General features: G+C 36.8%; 2 protein-coding genes across 17 annotated transcripts in view; both read right to left on the bottom strand.

The window, feature by feature from the left end:
• The window catches only part of LOC100680429 (protein unc-79 homolog), a 2,400,004-nt gene that overhangs the window by 2,283,321 nt on the left and 100,959 nt on the right, over nucleotides 1-15,724 (bottom strand). The window lies entirely within an intron of this gene.
• Nucleotides 12,746-15,407, bottom strand: LOC116416258. The gene is made up of 5 exons (XM_031923970.1): nucleotides 15,159-15,407; nucleotides 14,893-15,089; nucleotides 14,571-14,811; nucleotides 14,342-14,471; nucleotides 12,746-14,260 (listed from the first exon to the last, which is right to left on the bottom strand). Exons 1-4 carry the CDS (start codon nucleotides 15,172-15,174, stop codon nucleotides 14,443-14,445), a joined length of 483 nt encoding a protein of 160 aa, XP_031779830.1. The 5' UTR covers nucleotides 15,175-15,407; the 3' UTR covers nucleotides 12,746-14,260; nucleotides 14,342-14,442.

The following is a 15,724-nucleotide window of genomic DNA, read 5'->3' as shown; positions in this document are numbered from 1 at the left end:
AAATCAGCAGACGAAGTCCACAATGCCGACAGATGTGAAAAATAAATGCGACTCCAAGGAGGCCAATAAATCGTCTGGAAAATCGAGTGACTCAGCAAACAAGGAAAAAAAGAGAACTAGCTTGCTGGACTTGTAAGTCACCTGGCTTTACGAAGAAGACGTGTCCCAATTGTGCGGGAAAAGCCAAAGGGGAACAGTAAGCGAGATCCGTACTGACCCCGAGGTTAATTCAGGGATCTCGGTATGACAGTCGACTGAACAACTAAATCCGACTGCCATAGCACACTGTGCAGCGACTAGTAGTAACGCTGTTTTATCCGACCAGCACTGGTGGCTGCAGGTGCAGGTAGGTGAATTCAGGGTCAGGGCCCTTTACGACCCAGGAGCCGCTCAAACTTGCATCGGTGCTACGTCCGTACAACTAGCCAGTGCATGTAACGCAGAAATAAAACCATGTGACGGAATAGTCGCCTGCATGGCTGACGGTAAAACCTCAATGGTGACTGGAACAGTCGACTTGCCCTTCACGATCGGTGGACAAACCAGGACGCTTACTACGCTAGTAGTACCTGACTTACGTGATGGATGCAATTTAGGCGCTGACTTCGTTCTACAATTCGACGCCAGGCTTAACCCTCGTGAACGAACGTTAACGGTTGAAAATTCAACCGAAGTCATAAACGCCTGTGAAGCGGTAACAGACGGAACCACTCGTCCGGTCTTAGCTTCGATTGGCCTGCAGGATTTGCATGAAGGCCAGAAACGGATGTTAGAAGAATTACTCGATCGGTTAATTCCTAAAGATGATGGTCCGCTCGGCTTTACGAACTTGGTGGAGTTCGATCTAGAGGTAGAGACATGTCGTCCGATCAAGCAGAAATTCTATCCGGTTTCGAAGAAACTCGAAGAAATGCTCTTTTCTCAAGTAAGAGAGTTACTAGCAGCAGATATCATCGAGCCTTCGTTCAGCGACTGGACTAGTCCCGTCGTGATGGTGAAAAAGGGGAATAGTAGAAAGCGTCGATTGTACATCGACTTCCGCAAATTAAATAAAGTTTCCAAAGTAAGCGCTTACCCCCTACCTTTCATGGATACTATCTTGAGTAAGCTTCAATGTGCTCGTTACATATCTACGATAGATTTGCTTCCAGCGTATGATCGACTCGTTGATTACGCCCGATCTCGAATCACACTGTTACAGCTATTTGGACGATATTATCGTCTGTACCGAAACGTTCGAAGACCATTTAAAAGTCTTAGAGATCGTGCTGACGAAGCTAGCCAAAGCACGATTGACTATAAATCGCGAGAAAAGTCATTTTTGTCAATCGGAAGTGCGGTATCTTGGCGTGCTCGTCAACAGGGATGGTTTTCGTCCGGATCCGGATAAAATCGCTCCGATTATAGAGTACCCGACTCCGAAGACATTAAAACAACTGCGCAGGTTTTTGGGAATGTCGTCGTGGTACAGAAAGTTCCTCAAAGATTTTGCAACGATAGTTGAACCTTTAAATCGACTGCTTAAGAAAGGAACAAGCTACGTTTGGGGGGAGGACCAAGAACGCGCGTTTGAGCAAACTAAAATGCTGATAGCATCCGCTCCGGTTCTCCACCGACCAGACTTTAATAAAACCTTCTGTCTACAATGCGACGCTTCTGGCACAGATATGATACAAAAATTCCGTCCGTTGAAGGTTACCATTTCCTGGTGATTACCGATCATAGCAGTCTCAAGTGGCTAAGTAATTTACGAAATCCAACTGGATGTTTAGCCAGATGGGCACTTGAATTGCAGGAATATGATTACACGATCGAACATCGCAAAGGCTCAATGAATGTGGTTCCCGATGCGCTGTCGAGACTTTACGAAGGAGACGACGCAGAAGAGACACGTCCGATTATTGCGAGTATTACACCAGAGGACGTAACAACTGACAAATGGTACACCGAATTAAAGAAGGAAGTAACTGATAACCCGCTAGAATTTCCTGGCTGGAAGTTATTAGGTGGAAAATTATATACCTACCGGCCTGACGCATTCGTCGATGATGTTTTCGAAGATGAGAATGCTTGGAAATTAGTACTTCCGAAAGAGAAAAGAGCTCAAGTTTTGAACGAGTGTCATGGCGAAGCGACGTCAGGTCATTTTGGCCGCAAGAAAACGCAAGAAAGAGTCGCCCTGTCATACTATTGGCCATCGATGAAAAAAGATGTGACAAATTACGTCCGAAGCTGCTTGATCTGTCAGCAATGCAAAGTTGAACAAAGAAAACCAGCTGGTCAGATGGACAGTCGCAACTTCTCGCGTCCATGGGAAACAGTTGCTGGTGACGTAATGGGTCCGCTACCAAAGTCTACTCACGGTTATGAATATTTACTGGTGTTTCAAGACATGTTGACCAGGTGGGTAGAATGCATACCAATACGAAAGGCCAATGCTCAGACCATCATTAAAAACTTGAATGAACGGGTTTTTTTACGGTTCCGAACGCCAAAAGTCTTCTATTCCGACAACGGAACAGAGTTCCGAAATAAGGCTATGGATAAATTCCTAGAGGAACGGGGAGTACACCACACGTACGCACCACCGTATCACCCTCAGCCTAACACCGTAGAACGTGCGAACCGCACGATTAAAACGCTGATCCGCGAATATATCGAGGGTCATCATAAAAAATGGGACGAACATATAGCAGAGTTCGCATTCAGTATGAACACGGCTACACAAGACTCACTCCAGACTTCTCCGGCGATGTCGAATTTTGGTAGACAGCCGAGCCATACCAAATCTCTACTTCGACAAGAGGAGATTGAAGCTATAGCCAACGAAGATCAGATCGCTATATCTGAATGGAAGGCTAGGATGGAGAAGCTGAGAGAACTCCAAGAAGCGGCTAACGATAACGCTCCAGAAGCGCAAGCGCGCCAGGCCAAATATTTCAACAGCCGACACCGAAACGTGGAGTACTCAGTAGGCGACGAAGTCTGGAAGAAGAATAGAGTACTGTCATCAGCAGCGGAGGGAGTGTCAGCTAAATTAGCTCCACCGTTTATCGGCCCCTTCAAAATCAGCCGAATACTGAGCCCAGGTATTTACGAACTAGTTGACCGAAACGGAACGGTTGATGGACCGACTGCTGTCGAATATTTGAAAAAGTATCACAGTAGAGAAGAAAACGACGGTGAGCCTGCCGCAGCAGCAGACGTCTGTGAAGTTACTGAAGTAGACGACATCAGGACTACGTCCGTCAACAATGAAGAAATTGAAGAAGCGAAAGAATCTAACGCAAGTAGCGAGCGACCGAAAAAGCGCGGTGGGCCGAGAAAAACGCGGTTACTTGTAAAACGCAAAACACTACCGGCGAAGATTGTAAACCCGACAAACACCGTAAGCGTCGAGGTAGACAAAGCGAAACGCGGAAGACCGAAAGCTTCGAAAAATAAACCGCGTGACGTTCCGAATAGTTTGTCTCCTAGGAAAACGCGAGCGCAAAAGGCGGCGGGTACGGTTGACAATTAAAATCATGCGATTAGGGAGTTTCATTCTTCTGTATACAAAAACTGAAAAATTCATTTGCTACAAACATCATAAACATTAAATAACCTGCAACAATAAAATATATTCCACAAAGTAAATGTTTAATAGAAAAAGTTTTAAACAATAATTTTTGTTATTAATTTATTATAAATCACTTATCTAATAATTCCATTGAATACTTTATTAAAGGCAGGATACGCATACATGGAACACTTGTGCAATTTAACAAATTATATACATACACGCACATATATCACTAGTAATTAGAGAAAAATGATAACCGTCAAACAATATTATTATGCACCAAGGATATATGCAATATAATAAATATGGAGTGTAAACTTCAATATTAAAATTGGACAAACGATGCGACACATAAATTACATAAATATAACTATAGAATAACACTATTAGTAATCTAAGGCAACTTCACTCCTTACACAATGTGCTAGCATGACTCCATGGATTTTACGGAAAATCTTAGAATTATAAATTTGCTAAAATACATTAGCTCATACTTTTAACGCACAGAATGATATAATTTGCTCCATAAATATAAATCTCATTTAACCTTATAGTAACAGAATTAAGAACTACTTAGATAAGAACACATCTATTTAAGAGAGAGCACACAGTGGCGCTGTCGTCGTTCAACAAATCCAAAACTATAGGCCGCAACAAGGATAGATGGCGGGACTATCGTACGTTGCAGTGTCGTACTGCCATTCCGGCTCCGGCATAGCTGTAGCTGCTAGACAGATGGAAGTGCTGCCACTGTCGTGACTGAAAATTAGGCCCGTTACACGCAAAAAGGAACAGAAACAAATAAATACTGACCCACCATGTGCGTTACGAATTGCATTACGAATTCTCATAAAACTCTAGGAGATGACGTTGATACTGTCCACCCTGGGCACCAGGTACCTTGGAGGCTGTTGCCGTTTCTATATTCGTGTTCAACGACCCCCAAAACCGCCGAGTAGCAAAGCTGGACTCATTTTAATAAATACTTTGCACCGAATGCGTCTTTTTATTATGTACTACTACTACTAGGGCTTACAGTTGAATCGACCACCCAAATTTAAAAGAGTTTTAACTAAATTTGTAAGTAACTGAATTTTTTTGGAAGCATTGCAATTACTGTGCTGTGCTCACATTATTGAAAAGAGCACGATGTAGGTTCCGCCTATTGGCAAGAATATGTAGGTTTTGCCGATCGGCAAAAACATGTAGGTTTCGCCTATTGGCAAGAACATGTAGATTTCAATAATCGTCATTGTTATAAATTGTGCTCAGAAGATGCTGAAGAGTCTGCAAAGTCAGATTGATTCGTTCGGGAAGTTGGCTTCTCTAAAGCGTCAGAAAATTGAGTAATAATTCAATTGGTACCTCAGTATGAGTTGCTGTTAGTTTTACTTGCTTTTTAACCATGCATTTCAACTTTCACGGGTTTGTTGGAGTATAAAATATTTTCTGCACGATAAATGTCAGGTGTAGATTCTATATCAACATAACTTCGACCTATGATATTTCTGTCAAAGAACGGATTGATACTATCTAAGTATTTCCTGCGATGTTCTGATCGGTATACTTCTAAATCGTGCGGATGGCAAAGAGCAGGTATGGATACAAATTCCGATAGCAGATCCTTTGGGACAATTAATTTTTCGCTTAACCTTTCCGTCGCTTAACGAATCCGTTGCCACTCTGGTGAATGCGGAGATGAATTATGCAACATACGTACGTCAGCCTCAGATCTAGGTTAAAGAAGCAGGTAAAAGAACGCGTGATACACAGCAATTAAAATATAACATTGATGAGAGGCTCCCTATTAAAAATTTTACTCAAGATCGTATGTAAGAACTTAAGTAAAATCATATATCAGAGCTTGTCAGAGATCTTGTGTAAGATCGTACATAAGATCTTATCAGCGATTTTTGACCAAGAACGAAGGTAAGATCTCACGTTCATGATAAAAAAAAAAATTTATTTTTATCAAATATTCATTCAAGATCTTACGCAAGATAGTATACAAGATGTTGCATAAGACATTACGTAGTATCTTTCCAATTTCTCACATAAGATCTTATGCAAGATCTTGTCGCCATGATCAAAAGAAATCTTTTTATTAATAATTAATTCAAGATCTTGTGTAAGTTCTTATCTAATATCTGATATAAAAGATACCGTTTTATTGATCACTTACTGAAGATATACATAGGATAATATACAAGATCTTGCATACGATCTTGAGTAAATGATGAATAAAAAGATATCTCTTTAAGTGTTACATAAGGTCTTTTATAAGAATTTACATAAGATCTTGAATAAATTATAAATTAAAAGATTTGTATTGATCATGGTGGTAAGATCATGCATAAGATCTTATGTAAGAACTTGAAAAAGATATTACGTAAACTCTTATGCAAGATCTTGTATACGATCTTGCGTAAGATCTTGAATAATTATTTGATGAAAATATTTTTTTTATCATGAATATAAGATCTTGTATAAGATCTCACGGAAGATTTTATGTTAGTTCCTGGTTGAAAATCGCTGATAAGATCTTATGTATGATCTTGCGCAAGATCTTCGCCAAGATCTGATATAAGATCTTACATAAGTTCTTATATAAGACCTTGAGTAAAATTTTTAATAGGGCTTTATTGCTGCTAACTCTTACAATATTTCTGAGCGAAAATAATATAATCGCGTGACGCGGCAGGGCTATACTAGCCGTTTAAATTGTGACCGGTTCCGTCAAAGGTTTGTCACGTTGTCGGGACCGTGTTACCGCCTACGCCAACAACGCTATGGTGTAGGGCGGCAGCCTATGAGCGGGCGGCAAAATTTGAAAGAGTAATTTTTTTTTAATATATATGATAGACATCTACAGCATCTATAGCATTACTTTACGTAATTTTCTTCTAGATAATTGATCGATAAGGAGTCAAAATCCAATTGTTGATTTAATTCCACTTCTATACATAATAATGCGAGTGAATTAAGTCTCTTATTACTCTGTGTAGGACGTAAATAATGTTTGACTCAGCATAATGTCGAAAATGACCGCTAGCCAGTACAATTCGATACCATCATATACCACACATATACCACAATATTTTTACCATTTGCTTTTCTCTTCACATTCGAGGATGTAATTTTAGGAATCCGCTTGAGTTCGCGTATACTTTTAACGGATTTGCATGATGCGTAACTGGATGATGTTCCGCTTGAACTGGAGCTCGAACTAGAGCTCGAGCTTGAACTTGAACTCGAGCTGGAGCTGAGGATTGCCGAGGCTGCTCAGCCGTCGGTGATCGCCGAGGCTGCTCAGCCGTCGGTGATCGCCGAGGCTGCTCAGCCATTGGGGATCGTCTAGACGAGTTAGCAGCTGGGGATCGCTGCGTCGGGTCAGCCGCCGGGGATCGTTGAGGCAGGTCAGCAGCCGGAGATCGACGAGGCGGGACAGCTGTCGACGATCGATGCGGCGGGTCAGCTGCCGGCGATCGTCGCGGCGCCAATTGTTGCAAAGCAGCATTCGGTGGTTGCGGCACTGCAACATTAAAAAAATTCAAATAAATTAATTAAAAACTTAAAAAATTCGTGACTTTCAAGTGGAGTAATAAGAAAATTAACTTACATGTTTCTACTATGTCCATGGCCCAGGACACGTAGTCTAGCATCGTCAGGAGAGTCGGTGCGTTGGCGATCAGCCAATGTATACGCGCCTGAGGATTCTGTAGACTTCGTCGGCTCCGACAAGGCAGCATTGATGAACTTTTCTTCGAAGATATTTTCTTGACAGCTTGCAAGAAAACTTGTGACTGACTCCGGTGTATCTTGAGGGGTTATTTATACTCGAAAACAGGAGCACACTTTTCATTATTTTGCCGAAAATCCTCTGATTTGCTGAGCTTCTTTTCCCACTACTTTCCTGAAAAGTGCTCTAATTGGAGAAAAATGTTCCTCCCTTAATTTCAAAAACATCTTCCTTGATCATGCTCCTCCCCGTCAAATAAAAATTTCACTTGACTTCGTGAGATAATCTATGGGCACTTTAGCAGACCTTTTCCGAAAAATAATTGATTTTCACCGTGGGTAGCGCAACAAAAAGAATGGTCTTGCCAGCGGGTATAGTTTCTAGATTCCTGCGGCCCTCTTCGGTCACTCGTCAAAAGCTTAAAAGCCTTTACAACGTTCATCTCTGCAGGTATCTGCGACACTCACGCATTTTCGTCCACTGCTAGCGAAACGAAAAAAAGGGAGGGGTATCTTCATAAAACTTATCGGTGCCTCTGCATCTTTTTGGGGATTTCCTGCTGGCCTTTAGGAAACTCGTCAAAGTCAGTACGACGTGTTAATCTCCGCGCTCTCTGCAGGTAGCGCAACAAAATAAGGGATCTCCTGCCAAAAATGACTATCACGAGACCCATCGGTCTTGGTGCATGCCTCTAGGTTACTCGTCAATCACTATAAGTATTGTTTGTCGTTCTCTAGTCCTATCAGCTGATGTTCATCTTCGGGCTCTCTGCAGGCCTATCGGTCTGAGTGCATTTTTGTGACCATTGTCTCTACGCCACTTGTCAATCGCTAAAAGCGGATCTCTGGAAGGAAAACTGCCTAGCTTTTCTGGGAAAGGGACTTAAAATTAGGGGTGGTCCCACAAGCAGCCAATAGCATTTGTAGGCGGTGAGAAAACTTTGAATTGCTCATGCAAGGGAAGGGATTGAAAGAACCCTATAGGCTTTCAAAAAATACATACGGGGCTAGACTGGGGATACTCTCCCACTCTCTCATCGGGTACTAAAACACTCTGAGAGGAGAGAGGGTCTTTTAGTATCTTGGAGAGAGAGAGAGGAGATCCCTTCCTCTTCCATCGGGTACCAAAACACTCTGAGAGGAGAGGGGGTGTTTTAGTATGCATATGTTTTGGTATGCCTATATATAGCCTATCTACTCATATCATTATATGTGTTTAAAAATTTTAATGTAATATATAATATGGGTGGTTCTTTGTGAAATCGAAGATATGAAAATTTTAATTTATGCCTAAACTGTATATATATGTTCTTTATGTTATACCTGACTCCCCAAAAAAGTTTCAGCGCGTGTAAGGCTACCTTATTTGCATTTTAATCCTTAAAATATAAAAATCTGAATGTTTGATCCGGACTCCGACAACTTCAATACAATAAAAAAGTAGCTGTAAAGTTTCATAATGGGCCTGACCTTCTACTAAAAGTTATGTAGAAAACAAACATGATATAATGGCTAATAAGTAATTTTACATGCAAATTTGACACTTCTAACTTAGTAAATTTCATATCTACTGATACAAACACATGTTGGTAACTACTACATGAAAGAAGAATATTGATAGAACAAATAAAAAGTGTAAACCTACAAATTTATAACTTTAACGCAATCCCAAAAACAAGGGAAGTAGTACACAAAAATAATCAAAAAGAAATTTCGGAATTTCAACGCGAAATCGGAAAAAAATTTGACGATTTACTAAATTTTGCCCAAAACGAAATAAATAAAAATAAAATTAACAAGATTACAGGGACGTCAAGAAATCAAAAACAATAAAAACATAATTAATAAATATTTAGTCAAAATTCGAATAACTATCTTACATTTGTCCAGATATTTGAATAGTTAAGTATTAAGTACCAAGAAGATAAAAAAAGAACAAGTGTAATACATGTGACACGATTATACACGGCTCGCGTCAAATTTCAATGGCTACTTGCGTCGCGGTGAGTAACCTACAGAGAATGCAAAGCCAGCAGAGGTGTGGACATTGACTTTTGGCGTGAATAATACCGGAATAACTAGGTCAATAAATAATACGTTTAAAATCAAATTAAATTTTCCAATATAAATTTTTATACAAAGATATCAAGCGAATCCGGCATAGAATAATTATTTCAAATGAGTAGTAATACAAAAACCAACATTAAAACGCCAGATAGCCCAAGACTTACTAGACAGAAAGTTCAGCAAAATCCAAGCTTAAAAAATCACTCAAACAGTTTGCGTTTAAGAAAAGTTCAAAACTTCAACGCTCACCCGTAAAACATCAAGAAACAACTAAAGAAGACAATAAGCAAAAAGAAGAAGTAAAAGAACAAAAATACAGGAACTGTACCAAAAATATTAGCAACGAAAAAAAAATAAAACTGAAAGAAAATCTGAAGAGAAAATCGATATTCTGGCAGACGAAAATACACAAATAAACTTTAACAATCAACAGGAATTTTTAGAAACAAGCGCTAAACAGGGGAATAACTTAGAGGATACAGCTGATATAAAACAACACATAAATCCAACATTTCAATCAACTTTAGCAGTGTTTCAAACAAACGAGTCAATTTTAGACAAAACATTCGACTTCGGGAAAGACGAGCGATATTCGGACATACGAGGATTTTCTATTGAACTAAGCCTAGTAGTAGGAACTGAGAAAGACCCACATTTTAAAGCAAGTAGGTACAGCAATAATGACTTGTGTAGACAAAAAAAGATATTTGCTTTAGCACCGTGGGTGTTGGGCAGACACTCTTATACATACATCGTGACTTATGTCGTGCACTTTGGCTCTAACTATTCGGATGTTCTATGTGCGAAAAATAGCAAATCCGGCATTTTAGCTTGATTTTTACTGTATTTTAAATTGATCATAACTTTGCACCGGACCATCCATTTTTGATGATTTTTTTTTTCAAATTGAAGGTTTTTTTCTATACTTTTCAGTTCCGGTACCAGAAAATTACTTCTAGGTTCAGGTGTAAAGTTATGATCTACGCAGTGAAGCCATCTTTTTTGCATTACCTGAAATACCGTAATATGCCCATAAAAAATGTCCTATGGTCAATTTCTTATATCAGGTGATATCTAAGGTGAGATCTCAGATGAGAAATTTTTAAAAATCGATAAAACATCTTAAATGCTTCGAAACCTAGTTTTTTGAGTAGGAGCACCTCCTTATAGGCGACTTCAATATTAAAAACCTTATTTTTTATTAAATAAGAGGATCCAGCATCTTCCGGACCAAAATTACAGATGAGATTTTGACATGAGAACTCAGGTGAGAGCTCAGGTGAGATCTTATGTAAGATCTCTCGTGAGATTTTGCAATAGGGAGATTTATATCAATTTTACCGCGTTTTATCAGATTCTAATGCAAAGAATGGTATTAAAAGTTAGACACAAAATCGATAAGAAATATTATCGATTCTTATCTATAAAATCATTTACAATTAATACTTAAAATTTTTTGTTTATACTTAATATCAAAACCAAAGTAACCAATCCTTAATCAAACCTTATAAAATTTTTTTGCTGAAATGTGGATTTATGCTCTTTTTTTAGCCTATTTTCCGAAAAAAGCTTCAAAAGCGTCACGGTAAAAATAAATTTTTGGTCATGTAGCTAAATTGTTTTACATAAACTATACTTTATTAGTAACCACTCTGCAGGATTTAAAAATGATGAATAAATTTTACAAATAAACTGTGATTATATATATATTTTTTAATTTCACTTATTATTAGATATTCAACACATTTTGGCTATGAATATTTAATATCTAATTTATTAATGCTGAATATAATTACTGTAGCATGTGAAAGCTTTACTCAATTTGATTGATTTACACTCAGAAAATGTGTATACTCAAATACTTCTAATATTAGAACACATACTAATTTTTGAAAAGTATTGTTCCCATTGTTATATTTTATATTTTATTTAAGATTACAAAGTTTTGATATAATTTGATATAATCCATTACATACAAGTGTGTGCACGGAGAAAAGTGGTAGGGCTCGGGGAGCGTGATGCGATCCTGGCGGATAGCACTGCCATGATTCACCGCGAGGCGGCGCTAACGTACTCACGCTCAGTTGTGGCCGGCACCCGCTGCCGCCATTGTTCTGAACACTTCTCACAAGGCGGATCAATCACCCCGCACGGGCGTGATCGGCTGGAAGAGCGGCGCGATCCGCAACACAGTTCCGTTTCGTGTTATATATATGTAGTTGAAAAGTACTGATGTTTATAGGGATGTTTATAGGGTCACGTGCTTATAACGAATAGACATATATAAAGCAACTGTTTATTATTATGAAATTCTAATGAACACACACGTAATAAAAATATAATTTTCATTCTGTATTTATTGTTTTAATTATACAATATGTCGAGTAGAAACAAAATTACAATTATTTTTTTGAAAAAGTAAATAAGGTGTTCTTATTATTAGATTGTCGCAATATACATATTTTTCGTCACTATTTACATTAACACTATATGCAAAAAAGTGTGAATTAAAACCAACAGTATCAAGTGATCTACAGTTGAATACTATTTTTTGATCGACTACATATATTTTTTTTATCTGTCCAAATACAGGGCCATCATCTGATACATCAATAAGGACACACATCTCATTTTTATAAGTAATGTCATTGACCGTGCAATTTTTCAAGCAAATTTTCGTCTTTACTGATTGAAAAAAACCTTGATCAAAATTATCTTTCTGTTTGGAACCATATATAATAACTTTTTCCTTATATCTACTCATACTAAAATACATGAAACTTAACTCATATCTACTACCGATCGTTTGTAAAATATTTACGTTTGACGCAGATGAATGCAACGACTCTTTAATTTTTCTGTGAAAGGATTCGTATCGCATACAAGAAAATTTAACCACAGGTCCATTTTGTAATATTGCTTTTACATAGTGCAGAAGAAAGTGGAATTTCGGCTTGAGATCGCCAAATAATTTTATATAAAGTTTGTGGTGCTCTGTTATTAACATTTCCAATTGAAAAATGTGCGATTGTGATAAAACAGGCGAGATCAAAATATGTGCAATTCCTCTCAATTTTGTGTACAGTTTCCAATATTCACAATCACTTGGAACTGCTTCACCAATTATAATACCCAGATATCTCGTTAAAAAAAGACATTCGGATGCGGATAATCTTAATTTTTCGTTATTTTGTAAATATTGAAGACTTATTACAGGCGTTTTATTATCATTCTCAAAGTCAAAATCTATGCTCTGCAATTTAAAATTAAAGTAGTCTATTGTAAAATATTTTTTGTCGGTTATATATATATATATATATATATATATATATATATATATATATATATATATATATATATATATAGATATGAGTAATATTTTCGATATGACATAGTTGCACACCCCTTCATAAAAATCATGCATCACATCAACAGTAAAATTTTCGATGCAGTGAAAATTAAGTAAATCATTAAATAGGCATTTTTGTTTAATTCCAGGTTGCTGATGATCGAAATGCTTAATGTCTTCTTCGTATTTCTGCACTGTCCTTAATAGAGATGTTTCTTCTTTAATTAACGTTTTTGCACACTCAGAAGTAGCGTAGCATCCACGGCAGTAATATCTTGAACAGAATGATTCTACGAATCCAAAAATTGAATTTAGACCTTCGTTATCACCTACTACTAAACATGGAATTAAATAAATGTCGTAACTTTTATTAGCTGTATCAATTTGTATGCCATTTTCCTGCATTTCTTTAAACTGATTCACAACATTTTGAAACATCAAATAATTTCCGAACAATTTACGATGTTTTGTATAAAACAATGTAGCCAATACAATGCTCTCTAATTTAGATGAAAACGTAGGTGGCAAGCAAGGGATTGACGCATACATTGCACCAATCGCATTATGGCCAGCGTGACTCCCCAGCGCATTTCTTAATTCTAGGTCGTCAAAATACAGAATTAAAGGTAATGCAATACCCTTTTTGTCAAACGTTTTAAGTGTCTTTTGCCACAATTCTCCTTGTACAAAATTTATTAGAAGATGTTTTTCTTCATTTAGAAACTTCATGTATGACAACGTAGCGTCAAATAGTCCGGGTAGTTGCAATAATCTTTTAAACGCGCGTTTAATATCTACTTCCAGTAAAGGGATATCTGATTCTTTTAGAATAATATTATTTTCCTCCATTTTCGCTTTTATGATTGAGTTTACTGCTATAATTTTTGGCTCGACATATTAACCTAGTTTTTTATATAATGATATTCTTTTGTACTCAGAACTTACTATTTCAAACGGATCTTTATACAGTCGAAATACATTTATTTCGCAGAAACTTCTTCACTGACGGCTTTGAACAAAGATTTATTCAACCGCTTTAATAAAAATGGATTGTAAGCATCAGTTACGAATTTTTCAATGAGCTCAATTATAAATTGAACTTCAGTTTTCAATATGCTAAGATTCGCATACAGTTGACATGTTAACTTTATAACTTCTTCGTTGAGATCTATTTAAAAAAATAATATGTACACTTACATATGTAATAAACGTGCGCAATCCTTAATCAATGCTACAGATCAATTTCACAATCTGGGAATTACCAAATTTTTTTTTTCTTGTTCCATGCAGTATATGTGCTTTTGCAACAAAGACCAGACGTGATTACAAACTACTGGGAATTCGATTCTCAGCGTCAACATTAATTTGTAGATGTAATCAATGCAACTGATAATGTTCTCAAAATCGTGTATGTATGTGCCAATAACAGCATGATAACACTGAGGTGCTTTCAAGGATCCACACAGAACTGCGTACGGCTGTACGCTTAATCCTGTATATCGATTCTGTATAGTAGTTACCAATTCACTGAGTTCTGTATGATCCTACACAAAAAATACGTACATAAATGTTTAAAGAAATTGACTCGATAAAGTCAGGATAAATTATAAAATGTTTTAACGTACCTTTATGTGCTGTATAAATGAACCAGGAATATCATGTTGCGCCGGTTTCCACGAATATCCAATTTTCGTTTTTAACCCGCGACCTCTCAGTGAATATGGTATCAATAAGAAACCTGCGCGTTCGTATATTCTGAAATGTTGATTGATTACAAATGGATTATTGTAATCTACCAGTTTATGTATATATGTATAATGTAAAAAAACGTTATTTTATTTAGATGAAACCTACCTTCACTACCTGAAACTGTATTCTTGCTAAAAACATCATTGACGTTCATATAATTTGCTACAGCAAATTCTGTCTCGTCGTTCGCATCAATGCATTTGTTAGCCTTACAATAATTGTTGGCAAGATCAATAATTTTTTTAGAAATAATAGGCCACTTTCTGATCAACCGATCTACGAACGGTATACCGTCTGTACCAGCGCCATAAATACTATCAAACTTAGCGACAAAATCTGAAGATATCTGTAATGAAATTCGGAAAAAAATGTAAATATATGTTTGAGTGAAACCTTTATTATTATAATTCAAAATTAAATTACTTACTAATGAGGAAGCTAGTGATGTTTTTAACACTTTAAAATGATCGATTGCATCAATACCCTTTTTATTTTCATATAAACTCATGCGGCGATATGCGTACGTTTCTTTCCAAACATTTGTCGCTTTTTCAACTATACTTAAATCACTCGTATCAATTTCTTCTAATAAAATAGATATATCTAATACCTCTGCGTCTAAATCTGTACAAATATTTCATTAGCTATAAGTTATATTACGTGATATATCATTTTTTATAATTAATTCATCACCTAAAGTTGTGGACATGTCAGTTGCAGTATTTTTACGAGATATTTGAATCCCAACTTTTCGTATATGCTCTCGCCATTTTAGATATTCGTGATAGAGAAGGGCAGTTGAATTTACTTTGAGGGGTTTAACATTTTCACTGTTTTCTTTGAGAATGTATGATTTTTCGAAATATATACACTCCTTTTTTTGGAAAAATTTCAGTTATAGCATACGCAATAGATTTAAATACAGCGCCACTTATTCTAGAAAAAGATATTAACATAGATTATTAGAGATTATTAGATATAACATTAAGAAAATAGAACTAAATAAAAAATTCCGTATATTTTGTAAAATTTCGAAAACAAAAGTTTTAGAAGCAAATCGTACTTAAAAGGGGTAACTGTATATTTAGTTTTAATCATTTCATCCTGAATAATAATTCTATTTAAATCCGACCTGAATTCACTGATATCTTTATCTCTTGCATATTTAAGTAGGATTAAATTTCTTATTAGATTATCTTTATTATGAAGCAGCTGAAACAACGGCTTATTTTTTTGGACTGCAAGCATATTAACAATGA

Source organism: Nasonia vitripennis (assembly GCF_009193385.2).
Source record: "Nasonia vitripennis strain AsymCx chromosome 2 unlocalized genomic scaffold, Nvit_psr_1.1 chr2_random0002, whole genome shotgun sequence".
NCBI lineage: Eukaryota > Metazoa > Arthropoda > Insecta > Hymenoptera > Pteromalidae > Nasonia > Nasonia vitripennis.
The sequence above is the reverse complement of the archived record's forward strand: the minus strand, read 5'-3'. Positions and strand labels throughout refer to the sequence as shown.

What these genes read in the sequence shown, in the direction of transcription:
- LOC116416258 (XM_031923970.1), bottom strand. An exon ending in CATCACTAGCTTCCTCATTA is followed by an intron (nt 14,812 to 14,892) that starts GTAAGTAATTTA and finishes ATTTCATTACAG; the next exon opens with ATATCTTCAGATTTTGTCGC. An exon ending in TACAGTTTCAGGTAGTGAAG is followed by an intron (nt 14,472 to 14,570) that starts GTAGGTTTCATC and finishes TCAACATTTCAG; the next exon opens with AATATACGAACGCGCAGGTT.